Source organism: Anguilla rostrata, chromosome 9 (genome assembly GCF_018555375.3).
Source record: "Anguilla rostrata isolate EN2019 chromosome 9, ASM1855537v3, whole genome shotgun sequence".
In the NCBI taxonomy this organism is placed as follows: domain Eukaryota; kingdom Metazoa; phylum Chordata; class Actinopteri; order Anguilliformes; family Anguillidae; genus Anguilla; species Anguilla rostrata.
In genome coordinates, this window is record NC_057941.1 from 23,312,724 (window position 1) to 23,335,835 (window position 23,112).

The 23,112-nt window shown below is 39.2% G+C and overlaps 1 protein-coding gene across 14 annotated transcripts in view; it reads right to left on the reverse strand.

Annotated features, from left to right (window-relative positions):
• ntm (neurotrimin) overlaps nucleotides 1–23,112 on the reverse strand; it is a 324,623-nt gene that overhangs the window by 128,695 nt on the left and 172,816 nt on the right. For 5 of the 14 annotated variants that reach the window (XR_010332427.1, XR_010332429.1, XR_010332428.1 and 2 more), the window contains exon 1: nucleotides 378–1,326. Coding sequence is in view for 10 of the 14 variants with exons in the window: in XM_064351102.1 (XP_064207172.1) it covers nucleotides 378–550 (173 nt within the window). In the remaining 4 variants the exon portion in view is untranslated. Of the gene's footprint in view, nucleotides 1–377; nucleotides 1,329–23,112 lie in introns of those variants that run through there. The other 9 variants (XM_064351098.1, XM_064351100.1, XM_064351099.1 and 6 more) reach the window with 4 other exon arrangements.

The window sequence follows — 23,112 nt, forward strand, 5'->3', positions numbered from 1 at the left end:
ATTCTGAAATGGTTATATGGACAAATGGCAGAGCAGTCGTGTTCCCCATGTGTGGAGTTGCTATAATCGGGTTTAGCCCTAAGTGCTGGGTAGCAGAATGACGAAAGCAATTTCCATTTGCTAAAATTCATGCCTTAATAGCACCCACCCCCCAACTCACCTCTCTCACACACACACACACACACACACACACACTGTATTGTCACCCTTTATTTGACAATAACAAGTCCTGCTTTTCTCCTCTAAGTTTTACACAAATATTTAAGATTAATTTATTATGTTTTCACCGCCAACCTCACACTGCATATTCTTACTCACATTCGCAACAAAAATGATGTGCAGCGCACCACAACACAAGTAAATTGCTCGCGTCTTACCTGAGTAGCAGAGACTCTCCTTGTCTGACGGTAATATTCTCCATCACTTTGTTATCGGATTGGGAATCCCCTTGGCTGCGGACTGGCAATCCTGCAGGTACAAGAAACAGGAGTCTGAGCGACAAAACTACAAGGCACTTCCAAGACACGACAAAGTATCCACAAACACCCATCTTCGGTCAAAAAATCCTTTCGGTAGCAATGTTTCACCGCAATTCCTTTATTTTTACTGAGGTATGTTCAACAACCTCAAAGGACAGCACGTAGCCTAGTTAATACAGTACATCTATTAATCCAGATCTTCACTCCAGGTAATGAAGCATCTGCATAAAAAATGCGCAACGGAAATGTTTCGTAATTGCGTAGACAGTAATCAGTGGGTCACTGCATATACACGAAGAAATCTGTCATTCGAGAACCGATGTGGCGACAGAGGAATGTCTCCGCAATTATACAAATTTGCTCTCGGAAATAAACTTGAAGAAAGAGCCGCGTGCAGCTTGTAGCGAATCAACTGCAGCATGAAGTCATTCAGACAGAAGCATGAAAACTTCAACCGCAAAAGTAGAGCGGGCGAGAATAAGGGGGAAAAGAAGTGCGCCAAAAGCCAGATTATCTCAAAATAGAGCACTTTTCCAGGGATTAATTTTCTCGGTTAAATGAGTAAATCAATAAAATAAAGCTATCCCCTGAAAGCTAGGCTCCTCCCGCGGGACTGCACATTACGCAAACAGTGCAATCTTTGCTTCCTAACAGTGGCTACAATTTCCAGGGTTATAACTCGAACAACAGTAGTCTAGCCTTTTCCTCTTCTTGTCCAAGTCTATAAAATGTGCGCTCTGAATCCGAATACAGCATCTCCTCTTTCCAGCACTGATGTAACAGATTTTTTTTTATGTTGTCATGGCAGCAGGAACACTGCTGAGTAGTGGTATAGATTCCGCCACTAAAGGACATTACACCCACCACATCTGTTTACAAGCACCGTAAATAGGATTTAATCACCACTAGTGACAAGAGCCATTGTCAAGAAAACTCTTTACTGTAGTCTACCCTTCAATGGGATAACCTGGTTAAACAAATGAGAACGACAGCAATTTTAAATCTTCATGAATAAAGATATTGCTTGAATATTGTTGAACTAAATTAAATTTCAGCTGCATTCAACACCCCTGTCAGTTTTTCGGCCACTTTTTAAGGAAAGAAAACATTTTTGATTTGATGTGCATGAAGTGCAAAAATGCTAGTGTTCCAAGTGAAACACCCTAGTTTTTTTGTTGGTGTACTGTATATCAAGGTCTAGAAATATCAGCGAACTGTCATTACTGCAGAAGTGATTGTCACAGCTGTTGCCACAGTTTTATTTTCATTGTTAAATTACACACAGGCCCCATCTCCAGCACTCAGACTTACAATAAAATAATTGCTTATTGGCCTTTCATAGTTACAGCTGCCAGCAATGCTTCTCATTTTAGCACTGTTGAATCATTTAAACTACGAACATCCCAGCTGTCTCAGCCATGTCCTCATAGCTAAAAGACACTGACAATAGTGATGGACACAGGTGCGCAGGCCAACACAAGCTGCATTGCATTGGCGTAAGCACAGGCATTTGGCATAATAGAAGCTACATTTGGGGGCATGACTTCCTATTTTTAATTACTTTGACAGAATTGATCAACCAATTTAGGTCTCAAGGGCCATATTTACTAAGCATGCCGCAAATTACCGCCAGTGGCGCAGAATTCTGCGTCCCTACATGTTTTCAATTCAGCTGGGTATTTACTAAGACTGGTTATGTAAATGAGCACAGCTACAGTTCATTTTTAATGCACTGCTGGTATTTAAGATGTGTCTTGCGCATGGCAGGAAAGCAGCATTGTTGTACTGCTCCATCTCTGGTGAAGTTGGATTTTGGACAAGTGTCAGGATCCATGGATGCAAATGATAGCCACGGTCACCTCTAAAGGTTAGCATATGTCATTATTAAATAAATAAGTAAATAAATAAACAAAAATTTCAGAACAGTTTTAATGTTTCAGGTCATTTCATTCCAAACCCAATGGCCAACCATCTCCAGAGTTGTCGTCTCCCAACTTCTCTAACAGGCAACTGTTCCTAAAGTGTAAAAATGCTGTCAATTTGCAAATGTAGGGTAGAGTTGCCATAAATGTAATGTGGCTACCATAGCCATTTCAGGTTTGTACAAGTGCAATTCTGTCTTTTACCACCTCCCAAAGGAATGGAGCAATGTAATAGCATTTTCGGGAAGTATTTTTGGGCATGACACTTTCTTTTTATTTGCAATAAACCAAATCATACATCATTTTAAAAAAGTTATCTGTCCATGAAAAGTTAGTATTGTTTTCTAGCAGGAATTGGATGCTAGGTGACCAAAAAAATGTGAATGTCCCTGTCAGTATAAATCTAACAACAGGTACAGTTATGGTGCCTCTGAGTTGTAATAACTAACAGCCTGCTTTTTTGCTGTTACAGTATGTGTTTACAGAATGCCATCTAAAGAGAAAACAAGAGGGTTGGCACCCAGGGAGGTCATGGAGAGGGCTTCAGATTTGGAGATTAGGGACACTTGATGGTGTTGAAAGCCATCTACCTTAGGCATGTTAAATGGTGTTTAATATTTATTAAAGAAATGATTTTTACTCAACATATTTTACTTTTTGGGCTATATTTTCCAGAATCAATGTTGCATGGGCACAGTCAATTGAGCGGTGTGTGGCGCACTGGGCGTGGCTTGTGATTGTTGGTGTTTTTGGGACCACAGATGAGCAGCGCACAGCGTGAAGCATGTGGCGCACCTGCCAACAGGGCAGGGTTATACGGAATATACCATCAGTGGGTGCCGTGCAGCTGCATCTGTTAATAGCCAATCAAATGACCACTTTTCATTCCCTTTAAGAGCCGAGCACACTGCCGCAGGGCATGTTGCCAATTTCCGTAGTCCAACACTGCAATGGAAGACGTGGATAATGATATAGCCTTCTAATAAGATGTTTCTCACTAGAGGTTCTTTTGCAGGAGGTGCTGAGTTGGGCTGTCACTTTTTTCCAATATGGAGTTGTACGAATCTCATAAATAAGAGCACAGAACAAATATAAGCATATACATATAATAAATAGAAGCACAGAACTACTACTGGATTACTTACATAGTCCAGGACATTCCCCTACTTATCCACCAACAAGACTCATAAGAAACAGTTTCCTTGAGGCCACCCACCCAAACGCTAACCAAACACATCCTTATGTGCTATAAAGTATGACTGCATGCAACACGCTATTGAAAAACAAAATTGCAATTATTGGTTTTAAATAAGTACACAAAAAAGTTAACTTGGAAACTAAAGTTAGTTTTTTTTGTCAGACTACATATCAGTAAAGTATTCACCAATTGTAAGCAAAATGGAAGCATACTTTTTTCCCCCATCGCAGTTAGTCAAGGTTTATGTTTTTTCTCAGTGAAATGTTTATCGTGAGGGTGCTTCAATAGCGTCTAGGTGTATGGTTTGTGCCTCTGTTTCAGCTCCTTCTTGTTTCTAGCTCAAACGGAGGCACGGGAACTGTCTCCTAATTAGAAGTGGCGCACAGCCAGGCATGAACATTTGCTGCACGATGATCCTGGTGGGCTGCCAAACGGTGAAGAGGTATCGATTTGGTTTGATCATTATCCATAACAGAAAAAAATCATTACATGTTGCACTCGCATTATGCTAGTTTACTTCTCTCAACCTTAATCAGCCACTTAAACGACAACTGCAGGGGAAGAGGGAAAAACAATGAGAGGACACCGCTTGTAGAGGTTTTGGGCATCAGATTTTGAGAAAGCACAAACCATTTAATCAGGCATTATGCCTTAATTGCGCTCTTCAATTTCTCTGCAGGCCCACATTTGAGGGAAAAATGACCTCGTGCATTGCTTGATAATTGCTTTTCACAATCGTTCACTCTTTAAAAAGCCATCTCAGCTATTTCTCTTGTTATTGCTTTCATATTCTCCAATTCTACGATTGGTATATCACTTCAAAGAAACATGGGAAAGACTTTGTAATGAAATAAAGACCAGCTCGAGTGAAATATTCAACAAATTATCTTGTATGTCAAGTTAATTGTACCATGTCACCGTAATGGTTCCCCCCGGTGATAAAAGTATTCATTACACGCTCTGCTATTAGGGGTCTCTCTCTGATCCCATCACATTATAATTTTGGTCAGGTGCATTTTCTCTCTTTTGATTCTGCTGGATTGCTTTTCAATATTTATCTTTGTTTCAGAGAGCAAACATAAGGCTTACACTAATATGCAGTGATCTCTTTAAATTAGTGATACTGAGGAGCCCATTAAAATTGCACCAAACCAAACACTCATCTTTATATTTACAAGCGCAATTCCATGAGCACCATTGCTGTACAGGTGCTCCTACAAAACATGTGCGGTAATGCATAAAGGACTGAAGGTGTGTGGTTTGGGGGTTTCCAATGACACAAACCACACATTTCCTTTCTGCATTAAGTTAACAGTGGTTGATATGTAACATGTTGCCATTAACTAGTTCCTAAAGTAAATGCAATATCTTTAACTGGAATCAGGTCACAGTAGTATTGAAAAGATTAGTTTTCTTGTTCAGTAGTAGACTTGCTTAATGATTTTTCTTTTTCTCGATCATATCCGCTGAAGGTCATGTGGACTTAGCGAGCTGATTTCATGGCATGGTAATGTGATTTCACAGGAAAACCATACATGGTATGGGAAAGAATATACACTTTTATAATATATACAAGGCATTACTTTCTATATTGAGCAAGCACGATCAATAAAAAGCACAAATCTGCTATATTGAGAAATCAAAATGTATATTTTAATACCCATTGTAAAATAAAAATGCTCATTTATCTCTTTTGTTCACCGGTCGCTTGCATAGCAGTTGTGAGAAATTAAATGAGTCTCTGATGAAGTTGGTATTAGGGTACAGCTGACAGTGAAGTCTGAAATTGCAGTCATGGCCACAGGCAATGTCCCATCTGGGGATATAAGTGTACTCTCTTAGTAGGCTTCCCCCTCACTACTGCCCAAAATCAGCATTTCTGTTGCATGGGTCCTGGCTGTATGTAGGTGGGCATGTAGTTCCCTGGAACCAAGCAGCCATGGGCCATTTATAATATTATTAATGATACCACTGAATAAAGTAATGGTACAGTGGACTAAGGGTCTCCTGGGATTCATTTATGATCCATCCGGTCTTGATGTTGAGGCAATCATACTTTGCAATCACAGTTTTCAAGGTATTTCTCTTGACTGCCTTTCCTCAGGGTTAAAACATTTTATTTTCGTTTTACTCTCTCCGGCTTTAAATTATTTGTGTTTAATCATGTGTTGTTTTGATTCAACTCATCTAGTCGATGAGTTACACAGAACCGTTTCACACATTAACTGTATGAATTTTTTACGAAAATACATATGAATTTTACCGGACAGGTTAGAAAATAAATCTGTTAATGAAAGTTTTAACAAGACACACAAAGCAGGACAATTTGTATAATGGGCAAACTGCACATCCCTTTCACATGTAAATTGAAAGGTAAGCACAGTTGTGCCCATAATACTTAGTGAAAGTTAAAGCCAATGTTTCACAGGTCCTAACTTTTTATTTCACAGCTATGCACTTCAGACTGCTCATTTCTTAATATAAAATGCAGGCAAACAAATTAGGCAGATTTTTAATATATTCTTATTACTAAGTACATCTCCCGTAGTTAAGTCTACAGTCAGACATCAAAGTATGCTAAAAGAATGCCAGGAGCGTCTTTGCTAGAGTAATCTTCAGACATCTCGATCATTTCACCCTTATAACCTTTCAACGAGAAGCCAAATTTGGATAAGCAAGAGCGATTTTATTTATTTATTTAATTCAAAATCTAAACTTCATTGCCACAGATGTGGACTAAATGGAGCATGTCCTGCAAGAAGTTAAAAGAGCAGCTCAGCAGTTCTCTGGTCTGTTCGCCTCGGCTCCAGATGGTCTTCTGTGTTTCTCTGTGTGGGACCTGTGGTAATGAGGTTGTGGTCATGGTGTGAAAACCGCTAGAAAACACATTGCCCATTTGAGGTAAGATTTCCTTTCAAGTTCCCCTGTGTTAAGTCACTGGTAAAATAGGCTGCTTCTCATTCTGAGAGTCGCAGTCCTGAAGGCGATTCATTATCTTAGTATTATTATTGTTTAGAATATTGTTGGTTTACAGTGATAGACGCAATACAGTGATTGTTATATTGTGTACTGGTATATGTATATTATTGTTTTTTTGCAGCATAATTGGATCCCCTGAGATACTGTAAGAGGGGAAAAAACAAAACACAATTTAAAATACCTTTGTGAGAGTTTCATATTTTTTAATTTTCAGTTTCTCCACTGCCAAGCCAATGAAACTGTGGTATGAACTGGGTTTCAAAATCTAGGAAGAAAACAATAATTAGTAGTAAACAAACAGCCCTGTGAGAGTGAGAGAGAGAGAGAGAGAGATATTTCTTTTTTAGTTTATGGTTAGGTTGCGGTTAGGAATGATCTGTTCGGCAGGGACTGGTGGACACTAAGGTGCGGAAGCAAGCACTACTTTTCAGCGGAGCCCTCTGGGGATGGCAGCATTTTTACCAAAATGACAATCAGTGGTCAGATTACCCATGGTTATAGTTTGAATCAGTAGTAGGGAATATTTTGTAGATGAATGTGCACTTCATGTAGCATAGTTTTTACAAAGGGAGCTAACTGTTCATGGTTTCCTTAGGCTTAGGGATTTACGACTGTTGTCCAACAGTATAGTGAAACATAGTAAACAGGTTCAATCTATCAGATGGCAGTTCTCAGAAAAGCCCAGGGCAGTTCAAAGGGCAAAAGCCATCCAAACCTAGAACAGTCTCCAAAGACACATCTAGAATGATAAAAAAGAAGTGAAATCTGTCATCATGTCAATGAGGAAGTTTTGAAAATGCAGGGGGGGGGGCAGAAACACAGCCCTCAGCTAGGAGGATTAAATTAAAGGAACGGTGAAGGAAAGAGAACCAGCGTCATGTGACGCTTCTTAACAGCAGTGTTTCCAGCGGAGAGGGACACCTGGTAGAAGAGCAGCTGTTTGAGAGTCGCTGCGTACTGCTTGGAGGATCATTATTTCCCAAGACACTCACAATGTAATAAAACACTTTATAGCCCTGAGGAGTTTTACTGTACGGCATAGCGGGAAATTGAGGCAAAGCTATCGCACGTCGTGTGTTCAGAGTGGATCAACAAACATGACTTCATCCAACACCGGGTCTCATTTCACAATCTACTGTATAGGCCTATTTAGTACAAAGTGTGTGAATACGGGTGTATGTACATGCATGTACTGTATGTATGCAAACAAACTTGGACAGTGACACAATTCTTGTTGTATTTGCTCTGTACTCCAGCACATTGGATTTTAAATAAAACAATGAATATGGGGTTTAATTTGAGGTTATATAGATCCTGTGTAGGAATTGCAGGCATTTTTATACATAGTCCCCCCATTTTAGGGCAGCAAAAGTAATGGGATGAATTAACATAATATGAAATAACAACATCTTATTTAATTCCTTTATGTTCTAGGGTATTTCTCCTTCAGTCTTGTCTTCAGCAAGTGAAATGCATATTCAGTTGGATTCAGATCAGGTGATTGACTTGGCCAGCAAGACCATCATACCTTTTGACACACCATTGTTTTGGCTATTTCTCAGATCAATTTATTCAGATTTTTAAGCCTCATCATAGCCTACTTTACTGGCATTGACACTTATTTAGTCCTCAGGTTGAGAGACAACAGCAACAGACTCCAATTGTAAATCCCACACCTAGAATGAACTCGACCTTTTCCTAGCTTTCTTGTACATGACCTAATGATGAGCCAATGGGCCAACTGTCCAATTACTTTTACAATAAAAATTGTGTCACTGTCCAAATACGTATAGACTTCACTGTACATATACATAGACATCTACATGCACACGTATGTAAGCATGCAAACAAGCACGGCAACTACTGGTTTGACCAGGCAAAAAATCTCAATCAGTATGTGCCATTATTTCATTATCAGTTTGGGACTGGAGCACAATGATATTCAAAAGATATTTGGGAGAAGGTTATGAAATTCATAAGAAACATAGTAACCCGCGACCCATGGAAAAAAGAACTACATCATCTTAAGACCCTCTTTGCTTCACTAATATGGACAGCATTTCTATTTGTCTATTTCTGGACTGAAAAGTACTGTTCTGCAAGATTCATGATATTTCAGATGCTCTCATTTGTGCAGGAAAACATGTTTATTTCCTCAAAACTGGATTATTACAGATTGCAATGCCATACTGCCCAGCACCCCAGATTGTATCTTGTGCATTCAGATTTGTCCCAAATGCTGCACCAAAGCAGTTACTGTAACAACCATTTAAAAAAATGATTACATATTACCAATCTCTAGCCTTACTTGATTTTCACACAATGAAATGTTTTAGGTGATTCAAATTCTGTCCCATAGACTAGTATATAGGCCAACTTCATCAAACCTGAACAAACTCAATATTCAACACAATAGCACCTGACAACTGTAGTCCAACTACCTGTTTTTCTTCAAAAAAATTAACACAGGCATTGGGGTGCCTATGGCCCCTTTCATCATCTCCCTCCACTGGCTACGGATATTGGCTTGCGTCAAATTCAAAACTTTGGTGCTAACCCATCAGGTACCTGAAGGGACTGCTCCATTATGTGTTCAAAAGGTTATCAGACTCTACAAACCAGCCAGTCCCCCATATCCCCCCCCGCTGGGTCCTGCTCTGATGCGTGCCTGAACTTCATGGTCAAGTCTCCTGTCTGGTTCTTGGCCCCCTAGTGGTGAAATTAGCTTCCGACTACTTTCTCATCTTCTCAGGCAGATTAAATATTCACCTCTTTAGACTGCACCATGACTCCCCTGACTCACTTTAGATATCTTCTTTTTTCAGGATGTAGGTACAGGAGCCCACAATCACCACATACCTCTTCACTGGAGAACTGGAGATTGTCTCAGTATTTGTAGTATCATGAAAAAGTATTTGCCCCCTACCTGATTGCCTCTATTAATGCGGTTATTAAGTTTAAGGGGGAAATTACTTCTTCACGTGGGGGACATGGGCATTTGATTTTTTTTTCAATTAATAAACGAAATAATATTTTAAAAATCTGTTTTATGCCTACTCAGGTTCCCTTTGTCTAATATTACATATTGTCTAACGATCTATCTGAAACCATTCAGTGTGACAAATGTGCAATAATAGAAATGAAGCATGAAATGTTCTCTTTTAAGGAGAAAGCATCACAGCATTTTATTTATATACAAAACCCTCCTCACAAATCTCCCTTTTTTCTCTTACCAGACTTTCATCTTTTATAAACTCAAAAATATTGCAAAGGATCTCATGATTGGGTTACCCTAGAAACACCTGGATTCACAACTGAACTAGGAACAGCTGCTTTTAAAGCTTTTATATTCACCACACATGAGGAATAAAGTTGAGGGGTTACTTAAACTAAACACCTTGGTGTCCTTTAATCAATTTAAGTCATTGGTGGCTAATATGCTCATTGAATAAACTGCATGCAATTGCTTGGTATAATTTGACTCTTGCCATTGTATGTACGACTATTTGTGCCTGTTCATGTGCATAAACCTTTCAATATTTTTAATGTGTGCTGTTGCTATGTATAATTTTCACATATGTATACTTTGTTCAGACATATATGTGTATAAGGTCCTTGTACAAGGCTTCTCTGAAATTATATGGTTTTCAGGGCCCTGGTTTCAGTAGGACGCCCTGCTTAAATAAAGGTTAGATAAAATAGAGGAAATCAGGAAGAGGGCAAATACTTTTTTCACAGCACTGTAATTATTTCTTAATATTTTTAAGGTTCAAAAAGCCTTCCTATGCTGCCATTCACCTCGATGCATGCTCACTTAATTCAAGATATTGTAAAGCATTGGTATCACACCCCAATTATTAACAATACATTCTATTCTTCTGTGTCGTTCTTCCTTTGCATTTCCTCTACCAGCGTATTCCTCCCACATTTGCCATGGCACCTAATTTATGCCGCATCTAAACCTCTGATCAGTACAGAAGCCCAGTTCTATTCCGGAAACCGAGTCTGCCGTCCCCCAATTCAACGGTTAACAACAGATAACGCTTTGAATTGTGTGCATCCGTTGCAGCTTATTCTCTTTTCAATTTCGCACAGCTCTCTGATCTACCAAAATAGACAAAGTGGATGTGCTCTTACAGTCTGTGTGTGGTTGCCATTGGGGGAATGAAGGGAACTTTTGTTTTTTTATCTCAACTGGCAGATCAGAGGTTTTCTATTTGGAATGACTTTTTGCTGCAGTTAATTGATTATTTATTTACTTATTGTTCACAAATTACTTACAAGATAGCTCGCTATATAACTATGCCATTCTATTATGACCAATCTGTGATCATGGTTCCCATTACTATAATGCATGATGACTACCTTTCTGTTCCAAAGCCATCATTACTCTCCCACTTGGCTACACCAGTATTTTTTATATGACATTTATTTCGTGAAAACTGCTATATTCAAAGACTATACACTACATTTCCAAAAGTATGTGAAGACCCCTTCTAATTATTGGTTTTGTCTATTTCAGCCACACACATTGCTAGAAGGTGGATAAAATTAAGCATGCAGCCATGTAATCTCCATTGACAAACATTGGCAGTGGAATAGGTTATACTGAAGAGCTCAGTGACGTTCAACGTGGCACTGTCATAGGATGCCACCTCTCCAACAAGTCAGTTTGTCAACTTTCTGCCCTGCTAGAGCTGCCCCAGTCAACTGTAAGTGCTGTTATTGTGAAGTGGAAATCTACAGTAGGAAAAACAGCTCAGCCATCAAGTGGTAGGCCACACAAGCTCACAGAACAGGACCGTTGAGTGCTGAAGCATGTAGTGCGTAAAAATCATCTGTCCTCGGTTGCAGAGTTCCAAACGACTTCTGGAAACAATGTCAGCACAAGAACTGTGTGTCAAGAGCTTCATGAAATGGTTTTCCATAGCTGAGCATCCGCACACAAGCCTAAGATCATTATGTGCAATGCCAAGCGTCGGCTGGAGTGGCGTAAAGCACACTGCCATTGGACTCTGGAGCAGTGGAAACACGTTCTCTGGAGTGATGAATCACGCTTCACTGTCTGGCAGTCTGACGGACGAATCTGTGTTTGGCAGAATGTATAGTGCCAACTGTACTGGCTCGAACAGTGCCAACTGTAGTTTGGTGGAGGAGAAATAATGGTCTGGGGCTGTTCTTCATGGTTTTGGCTAGGCCCCTTTGTTCCAGTAAATGGAAATCTTAATGCTATAGCATACAATGACATACTAGAGCATTGTGCACTTTCTGCATACGTTGCGGAAGTAGTTTGGGGAAGGTTCTTTCCTTTTTCAGCATGACAATGCTGAGCCAGGCCTTACGCCCAACATCAGTGCCCGACCTCACTAATGCTCTTGTGGCTGAATGGAAGCGAATCCCCACAGCCATGTTCCAAAATCTACTGTAAAGTCTTCCCAGAAGAGCGGATGCTGTTACAGCAGCAAAGAAGGGTCCAACTTTATACTAATGGCCACAGTTTTGAAATTATGTTTGTTTGTTTGGTTTTGTTTGTTGCACCTGCATTTAGGTTTTCTGCTGAACTCTTTTTGCCTGCCTTTGCCCCCTGTGGAGAATTTTTGATCGCTTCATTGATTTGTGTTTGAAGATTTCTGGATTTTGTTTGTGGACTAAACGAAAAGCAGAAAGCCAACCTAGTTTTTTGAGTTCCTTTGTCTGTTCACCACCTGATACAGAGGCCCTCCCCAGCCCTGTCTCATTATGTATATATATATACACACACACACACACACACACACACACACAGTGGCCACTTTATTAGGTACACCTGCTCAAAATGGTCTCCAGTGAATCATGCAGCTGCAACACAATATATGAGGCACACAGAAATGCTGAACAGGTTCAGTTGTTGCTTGACCAAACACTACAAATAGGCAAGATGCAGCTATTTTGACCATGGTATGATTGTTGGTACCAGACATGTTAGTTCCAGAATCGTTTTTTATGGGTAGTAGTTTCCACAAACTGGTCCTTCTGCTTCTCCTTGTATGCTGTAGCTAATAATGGAATTGGACCCTGAAATACATCATTAGCTGCAGCGTAGCAACAGAAGCTGAAGGGCCAGTTCATGGGAACTACTGCCCATAAACAACTATTAGAATTATGCAATTTGTGTGAAATATCCCTTTAAATTGGATGTATTTTGGTTCAGGGAAATCTAAGGTGAAACACTCAAACAATGCTCATGAGAAAAAATGGCAAATTACTTCTGCAGGCTTCTGTCTCCCATCCCCCATGAATATAGGTTCAAGAGCCCTGTTCTCCCCCCCTCTCTCTTCAAACAGTTCCACCGCCATTCCGTTGCGCACAGCAATATTGTGGAGCACGCAGCAGACCACAAACACCTGGGCCACTTTCTCTACGCTGTACAAGAGGGCTCTACCAGTACAGTCCAGACAATTAAATCGGCTCGTATGGTGGCTGTTCCTAAAGATGAATGAGCTGTATCAGGTCATATGCATAAATTTCCATTCTCTCCCATATTTTAGTGGTCTAACATTAGAACACCCTAAAATACATATGCATTAACCCAAACACACAAATTTTAGGGATGCTGCTTTTCTCTCATCTTACCAGCACAAACCTCAGGTGGGGCACCCTGCTAAATATTGAAAAACTCTCATGTCTCATTAGCATATATAAAAGCCCAGCAAAGCCTTCATAAATATGGCCCCAGTTGTGGAATTTGTATTTGGAGTGTGTTGCTGTTGTCTCTCAGCATGAGGACTAAAGACGTGTCAATACCAGTAAAGCAGGCCAACATGAGGCAGAAAGATCAGAAAAAATCAGAGACATAGCCAGAACATCAAAATCAATTGAATTGTCAAAATCAATTGTTTTGTATATTGTTAAGAAGCAAGAATGCTAAAGCACAGACAACCTGGAAGACCACTGTAGTGGATGACAAAAAATACCTTAAATTGAAAAGAAAAACTCATTGACAACTGTTGAGCAGATCAAGAACATGTTCTAGGATGTAGGCATAGATGCATTAAAGACTACCATAAGGAGAAAACTACACCAGCATAACCTGAGTTCACTGCAAAATGCAAACCACTAGTAAACTTCAAGGACAGAATGGCCAGATTAGGTTTAGCAAAAACATACATTAAACTGTGAAGCTCTGGAAAAAAGTCTTATGAACAGATAAGACGAGTATTAACCTCAACCGAAGTGATGGAGAGTGTGTTGAAAGAATGGAACTGCTAATGATCCAAAGCATATCACCTCATCTGTGAAACGTGGTGGAGGTAATGTTATGGCACATATGGCTGCCAGTGAAACTAGGTCACTTGCCTTTATTGGTGATGTTACTGCTGACAGCAGCAGCAGGATGAAGTAGAGCTGAGTGAAATACCACAAAAATAATTATCGAATGCAATATTGATAATCGCCAACATTGTGTGGTGCCTTTCTTTTTGTCTTTTTTCATTAATTATACCTGATGCAATAGTAAACATCTAAACTTCAGAGGTTACATGAAATGCTTCCAGGAAAAAAGATCGCCACTGATATCTATTGATAAGACAGCCAATCATCAGGAAGATCGTATAGCTCTCATCTTATCATGTGATGTATTTATGTCCTTTACATGGAAGCCGCGAGGCCTTACTGCTGATTGGCTGTCAAACAGTACGAACAATAAAAGTTGTAATGCCTTGTTGTGATTGGCTATGAAGAATATAAGCCCCATGATCACATTCCACGTTCTTACACTATATTGCATACAATTACACAAAAAGAGGTAACAGAATTGTTTAACTGATCAAATTAAAGACTGAGATGAATCAATGCTTGTACATTGCATCATTGTTTTCCATCCTCACAAACCACTCTCTTGTCTTCATCTAATACAGAAGATTTGTCTTCCCCCCCCCCTTCTTCACTTGTTTCCTCATTGACTGTCACTCAGATCTCTACTCCAGCCTCCCAGCTGTAGCAGGAACTCCCCCGTCAGGCAGATATCAATAAGCACACAAAGGAGGAAGAGACAAGATGCAACAGAGAAAAACTGAAGGCATATCACATATTTTCTAATTGTAAGTCTCCATTTCCAAATCTAGGCATTTGTTTTTCTGCTAAAATTTTGAAAAACTTTTTTTTTTTTAACATTTGTAAAGCTGGATTCATTCTAGTGAGAAAGATGTTTAAATGACTAATTCAACACCATCAGACAACACTAAAGTTTTATATGATAGGCCTATTCAAATATTCTACTATGAAAGGAAAAAGACAACTTGAGTGTTTGATTGCCTTTTAAGCTGCTGGGGAATTGACCTCCAGTTTTTTGCAAGATTGGCTCATTTGGCAGTTCTTCGGTTTTGTTTTGCTTTTTAATTCCCCCTGGAAAATATCTATTGTGAAGTGCTATGTGATAACCTGTTTGTAACTGATGAGACACAAGAATAAAAATGACTGACTAATTGATTTGTCAAATCCTTTCAAAATAGGGGCACAGTAGATTTAAACTGTTTTAGCCTGTGTCAATTTGATTTAAATAGTAATAATAGTATCTACATGGTTGCTGGGTGTTTATCCTGTCACCTACAGAATTTTCACGTGTGACATGTGCTGATTAATTCTTTTTCAACAGCTCTTCTTCAACTGTCACTTTGCAATTAATGTGCTAAGCTTTCTTGCATTAAGTGTTCGCTAAGAGAGGTTTGGAATGAAGCACAGCCATCTGGCTCCCCGCGTTTCTACTGCATTCTCAGAAGTTGATCATTTTTTCTCTGCTTTGATGCAAAGCTTTCACAATGTTCCACTGTATTATCAAAAATAATTTTATAAAAGGATGCACAACTGAAAGGGTATGACGTCTCTTTTGTTGTGATACCCTTCTCTGAGGTGTCAGTATGTAGCTGCTGACTAAACTGCTACTCAAAATATTGTCTGCACCCTTAATGCTAATATTAACGAGGTACATCATAACGGTTGAGTTACTGTATGTATCTGAAGCCTGTGTTTTCAGATAGGCAGAACGCCAGGCCGGTGTTCCATAAAGACCATCACCTTATTAATTGAGAGATTAATAACATATCATTTCATTGCATTCATACCTAAGCAAAAAATATCCTCTCCCTGGGTTTAAAATAGATTTAAAGGAGACCAATAAATGACATTAAAATGTAAATACATTTTGCAAAACCTTCTGCCTCTGATACCTTAATCTCCATATCCACAGGAATAAGTAAGGTGTATGTTCTCCCATAATGAGTGGTTGCTAGAATTCTTTCGCTGCATTTAATTAAAAGGCCACAGCATTATATGTCCTGTGATGATTATTTCTGTTCCTCATAAGCATTGTTAGAGGATTGCTTGGTTTAACTGGTTGTAATATCAGAGGCTGTAGCAAAGTGGCTGGAATCACTGGAATTCGCTTGTAAATAATTTGCAGAGTAAAGCACATAATGCAAATGGATGCTCTTTCTCCACTTCTACCATTTGACCACCCTGAAAAGTATCCATGAACCCTGTTCCAACTTTGAATTTAATTCTCAATGCTGTTGTAAAGCAAGTAAAAAAACTGCAAGTCTGAAATATACTTGAATCTGCTACTATCTGAAGTTGGGATTCAGATACTTATTTCGCTTAACCTATTGATGCGATCGACTACGTTAGGAGATGGTTGTGATTTTAATACACACAAGAAGGCGGGGAGCAGAAACACAAAGAGAGATCACGATGGGCAGCTGTACTGTAAAACACGCGTTGGGCTTGGCTCCCCTGCTAAACGCTTCGACTGCAAAACACAGATAGGTATGTAAATGCGTCCGCAGATAACCGGGGAACTTTTAGTACCGGGTATAATTAAAAATTTTCCCGTGCAAAATAAAGATAAGGACTCCATTAGACCTCTAAAACATTCCCGGATAATGGATTTTTTCGCGGTTGACGGAGCAGCTCATGCGGGACAGGTGGGATTTACTCTCCGGCTCGGCGGAGACGGCGAGAGAAGTCTCCGCCATTTGATGCACCATTGGCACCACAGGCAAATGAGATTAGGAGGGGAATGGAATTTACTCACTCGCTGACAGATTTACAGATCCCCACTGGATATAATGCGGGCGAAAGGGCTGTAAAACCTATCATCTGTGAGGTGAATTACACACAGCTTGGAACAACTTGTTTAGTTTAGGAAACCTGCGCCACCTCTTTGATTTACCTATTTTGCCGTCCTTCCCCCATTTCTCTCCCTCTCTCTCCCTCTCATTTTCTCTCCCCAAGGGCATTGTCGTCGAGTCATGGTTCTGATCTATGCGCACGCACGCACATGCTCACGCACGCATGCACGCACGCACGCACGCAGGCACACACACAGATTTATAAATGTCTATTTAGTGCTAATGAATACGCTCATGTAAGGTGACCATATATTGGATTTCAAAAAAAGAGGACTGGGGTGTTATGAACATAATGCCACACTATTTGTTAGTTCATATACAATCTAAAGGAACAAGCAAAAACCTCACTGGACAGTTTTGAGGAATGTATAAATCCTGCTTGGACAACTATTTTCAGTTGCGAAATGAAACATCCAGGGGAAAGAGGACTTCTGGTCAGCCTAGCTTACAAAGGAATTATATAGCTCAGTTCAGCTCTACAATATATACAGCCACTCAAATAAAGTGATAACATCCCATTGCTACACCATGCTCAGTTCAGGAGCGCTTGAGAGACACTATATCCAGCAACTCATAACCCCATTGTGGTGTGGGCCATGGCCTGGATTTGATTCCAGACAGTGGGGTACACTGTATCATTGCAAGGGCTACTGTGTGTGTGTGTGTGTGTGTGTGTGTGCGTGCGTGTGTGTGCATATGTGTGTGTGTGTGTGTGTGTCTGCACCTGATACCCCCATGTGCCCCTTGTTTCATTCTTTTTTATCAGAAGCTAGGGAAATCAGTTGCTTAGAATAAACTGTTGTCCAGCATTCTATCAATTTTGTTGTTCCCTGAACAATAACAGTTGTTGTGCAGGTTATCTGTGAATACACCTTCTGCCCAAAAGCATCACCATCAGCAAATTTATGCATGTCCTGCCTTGGCAATCTGGAGACTCGGTGATGCGTCATTTACGATATAAAACATAACCTGCTGTTGTCTTATTTGATGAGTTATCGTCCTACAAAAATGAAATCAGGGGGAGGACTATGGATCGGTCTCTATCAGTTCATTCAGTTGTTCGTGTGTCATACTGCGTTTATTTTAGTAAATTATTCATAACATTTCTACTTGCTTTCAAAATTACTGGGATACTGCAGTATTCTAGAATTCTACTGCATTCTAAACGGTTCATTATTATTCAAGGCTTTTATCACAGCTACGTATAATTGCAACTAGCTAAGTGGTAGCCAGGATATGTGTGGTTGTTACTTCACTCACTGCAATGTTATGAAACTAGTCATACCACCAATCGGAGGTGGCGACACTGCATCATTGGAGAGTGACAACATATTTTCTTGGAAATTTTTTTTTTTTTTAATTCAATACAAAATAAAAACTAACTTCTGAACTTGGTTTCTTTCCATCTTGTCTTGAGGCGTTGTGGGTCGCCAAATAAAAAAAAACAATTGATAATAAAGGCTTTAGATCAATCCAGTGTTTGACCTAGATACCTAGTTTTTATAATACAACATGAATAAGACAGGGACACAATGTTGTTTTACATAGTCTCTATTATGTCTCAATGTTACATAGTGACTTGTGGTTGATCTGATAAGGCTGTTGTCTGTTTCCCTCTTTTCCTTAAACAATGAAAAGACACATGGAGGCCCTTATCTACGCAAACAAACCAAGGGTGTTTATTGTTGCCTTTGGATTTGAATGCAAAATCTATACAATTTAGTCAAAGAATCAACTGAAAGTCTTTCCATTTAGGTAATGGTGTTAACATTTGGAAGGAACATTTTTATGTAGCTCCAGTTTAAAGCATTGTAAAACTGTCCTGGTCATATGGTAGAAATATTTTGATATTTTTTCAACTTGACAATTATAACCTACAACCAACACCTTTGTTGCTAAAAGTACATTTCTCTTTTGACAGAGCTATTCAATAGGAGGGAAAAATTACCTCCTTACCGATTCATGGGGTAGTTTCTGAAAAATAGGCTAAAACAACAAATCTTTGATATTAATATTATGGTGCTTCGCTCTGCTTTCAACAACCTAGAGTCGCTTTAACAAACAGTCATTTTGTCTGCTTTTATATAAGCCAGTCATTGCCATATTTGAACCTGATCCCCCTTTTAGTGCTTCAACTCATCATTTGTCCAGACTCTCACTCTGGTGCTTATTTTTTGCTTTGTTCTCTGGCTGCATTTGTTGGTGGTATTTTGGGATACCTTAGGACAGATAAGCTGTTGTTTAATACTGTCTTTCATTGATTTCTTTCGTGATTTAGCTTGTTTCCTGTTTATGTCTTCAGATTTAGTGTTTGTTAAGGTTGTTAACCCACATCCTTAGATGGGAAGATACTTTGTCTTTAGCTTGGTGTTGTAACTTTTAAGAAACAAGCTCTTAATTTTAATCTGAGTTGTACATTTTAACCAAAGCTGATCCACCAGACTGCTCTACCTGTGAATTTACTGATTTAGTTAATAATTGGCTGCTAATAATTATTAAATGAAATCAAATAAAATACATTAAACATGTAACATAAGTGAAGCATGCAATACCACTCATTCCATATTCAGAGTGCTGGACATAGAACAAGGGTATTGACTGCTACAGACATAATTTACTGTATTCTCACTTGCCTGAATCTAATCTAAACTAATCCAAAACATGTTATATCTACTTATTGGTAACATGCATATCAATTGTAGTAATTTCATTAGCTTAATGTATCTGTATATATAGCCTGTAGTGTATGAAAACTATAAATAGCTAATTACTGTTAAAAAGTAAATTAATTAACCATATATCAATATGAAACCAGCTAAACCTTTTTGCTTGAAACAAATTAACTCCACATGCCAGTCAACAAGGTGGTGCTCTGTGCTTCAATACAGCTTTGTGAAGAGTGTGACAGCCATGGGAAAGACAGGTTTCCCACACCATTAAACCTTCTGAGTCACTGTGATTCCCCCATTTCTGACTGACTGGTTTGAGCCGACTTAAGCATTTCACCTGGGATAGTGCAGCACTTCAGGGAAAGACATTAATGTCATATGTTGGTGGGTTTGTGAGGAGAGTTCTGCTTCAAGAACAACCATTTCTGAAACACTATACACGCAAGTGGTTCTGTTCACTCTGCTGCATGCCACAAAGACAGTAGACCAGAAACGTCCAATACGAAAGACAGACATCTTGTACAAAGAGGAAATTACTTAGATACCTTAATATTCCTTTATTTGAGGAAGACGTTTATCTACATAGTGAAATTGAGGAATAGTTATTCAAGCTTCAGTAAAATGGATTATGTTTGGCCATGTATATACTGTAGTGATCCACATGATATCAACATATGGCTATTCTGTGTACAATTCACCACACCCACAACAATGATATAAATACAAAATAGGCACAACACATGCAAAATTAGTAAATTAAATAAGCACAGAGCCAAATTTAAGAATTGTGGATTTTTTTTTTTTTGAGGAGCTGTACCCACCTTTTTTCTCATCGTTGGTCAAACCACATGAGGTAGGTACTATGCGGGCTGGCGAACGCTATCGCGTCTGTCTGTGATACATAGGATGTCTACCACCAGTTGCAGTTTGTCCTGGGAATAGTGGTTCCTCGATCTCGGCCCGCTTCTGACTCACTCTTGCTCTCGCACGATCAGCCTGCAAATTAGCCAGCTCTTCTTCGGTGTATTCCGGCTTGAATCGATAGGGCATAACAATCCCATGATCAAAAACAAAATCTCCTTCGTCCTCAGACATTTTCGGTTTCGCTAGATAGTAGTCATGCAACACTATTTCTACTACCAACCTAATGCTATTGTCTGCAGGTATGCCCACATCAGAAGACACACAATGATATGCATCCTCGAGTTCGACACTAAACTGCCTGGGTCTACTTCCTGCATTTGTAAAGGAAAACAACAAAACAGCGTAATATATTAACATAATGAAATAACTAATCAAAAAATGAAGGGCGACACATTCATTAGAAGGACAATATCAGTCATGAGAAGCAGAAGTGTTATAAAGTGTAACTCCCCTTTAACACTGAACATTTTACTGTGCGCTACATTGCAAATATGGCATTACTGTCCTTTGCTATATTACTGTTATTTTACTACCTTTGCTATTTTTCTGCAAATGAGGCTCGGTTCAGTTTGTCCAAAAAGGCAGAGTGATGCTGAAAGGGGGCTGAACATAAATAACTGTACACTTGCCAGGTAGCCAATTATTTATGGTTTAAACTTTGGAGCACACATTCCCAGATGCTCAACCATAGAAGAACTCTATCTCATTATGATCCCCCTGGTCCTACATCACCTACTGCTGCTTTTGATGGTAAAATCTTGATGATAATGTTTCAAATGGTGCTAATTTCTAGAATAAGCCCACTATAATTTCAGTGAACAGTTCCAATCAATAAAGGATCCAAATCCATGTCTGTGTTATCTTCTGCATTATGTGGAGCTATGCAAAGATTTTTACTTGAGAATTATTATTATTATTATTATTTGCACATTTGTAATTTTATATTTGTTAATGGTTTGTTAATTGCCTATTCCAAATAGGGAATAAACCAAATAGTGCAGATCTCACCAGGCATTATGTATCATGAGAACCACTGTGCCACGGGGGTTTATTCTCTACATAGGATTAAAACAATATGCCTTTGAAACATTTAAATGCATCCATTCTGGTTTGTTACGTTGCCTGGTGCTCATCTTTAGAATTCACATTCAACTTTTAGCATCCAGTTGTATGTTTACACCTTTAAAGAAGCCCTGTGGTTTTCCCCAATGATCTCTACGGTGAATGAGTTCAATTTAAAGGCTGTTCACAGAACTACAAAATCCAGGTTCATGTTTGCTGACCCTGAACAAAGCACGCTAATCAACATTTCAGAACACGGCTTATTAATTGTGCTGAGGTGCTATTCAATTATTAATGCTTGTTTAACAACTGAAGAAGTGTTCTTCAAAATTACAGTTCTGTCACGTCCCGTTGCCTTCTCAGGAACGTGTGCTTTTTCTGACTGAGGCTTTGCTTTGACAAGCCTTTAATTAAAAACATTGCTGCAAACCTTGTGTTGCCGGTTTGTCATTGCCTAGGTATTCATCTCAACCATCGTTTCTATTTAAGTCTCAGTTTGTTCATTGTTCTGATGTGCTTATTAAAATATATACACACTCCTGTACATGATTGCTGAAGAACAAGCAGCAGGCTTACATTAATTAATAATGGTCACACCTGATCACACAGCCGCACACTTCAATTTAAGTTCATATTTATGATTTTTTTTAAATCTTATATAGTCTACATAATTCTTCTACAAAAACAGAAATGGCACTGATTTTACACTGATCTAGTGTGTTGCGTTTCAACATTGCTACCATTGCATTGCGGTAACAGTGGACAGTAGACATTGCACATTTTTTCTTCATTGCTGATCTATGCATTTCACTGCACCTGCATTGAAGACCAAAGCAGAAATCTACAAGGGGTAGGTAGTAACAAACCCTTACCTTTCATTTCACACCATAACATATATAACCAAAACAACAGAGCAGTATTTTCTGAAGTAAAGATTTCTCAAGATTTTTTACCTCGTCCTTTTCAACTCAAAATGCAGAGATGAGTCAATTGTGGACTCCCCTCTAGACTGGTGTTTGGAAGTCCTGACTACAGCATGCTGACTAGATGTAAAAAATAAAATCTTCGGAATTCATCTCACTGAAGCTACGCAATAGCTAAATCATATAAGCTGCACAATGTCTCCTGTGAGTTGACTCCATCAGAAGCTGAACATGCGGATCGAAGTGTTGACCCCGAAGTGCAGAAAGCAGCCAGCTGCTTCAATATTAAAAATACACCAGGAGCGCCCCACTTCTGCTTTTGAAATTATATTCTACCCTGTTCATGGAGCTGTTGCTTCATTGCTGTACATTGGTGGTCCCAAAGTTCTGTTTGTTCCCCTCAATGTTTTGTATGCCCAGCACAATGCTAATAACCATTTTCTGGCTGCATGTGAAGTGGAGAAGAGACCCTGCTTTCTTTTATGCTGCTCAAAGTACAATGACGGCCATTTCCGTATGTAATGGAATGGAATTAAACTCCCCCCTCAAAATGTAAAATCTCCTTTGCACATAATACAGCGTTAAGTGTTTAAGATGATTTCCCTCACTTCTGCACTTAATGAGGCTTTGCAGTAGTCCACGTTTGAAAATGGCAATAAGCTATACCAAAAGTTGTTTTCCAAACACAGAGAGTATGGAATCTAATTTAGACTCGTTGAATCTTCTCAAAATGGCTGAACCAATTGCACTACTTTCACAGGGTGTAATAGTGTAATAAGGCCCTTTGGTCTCA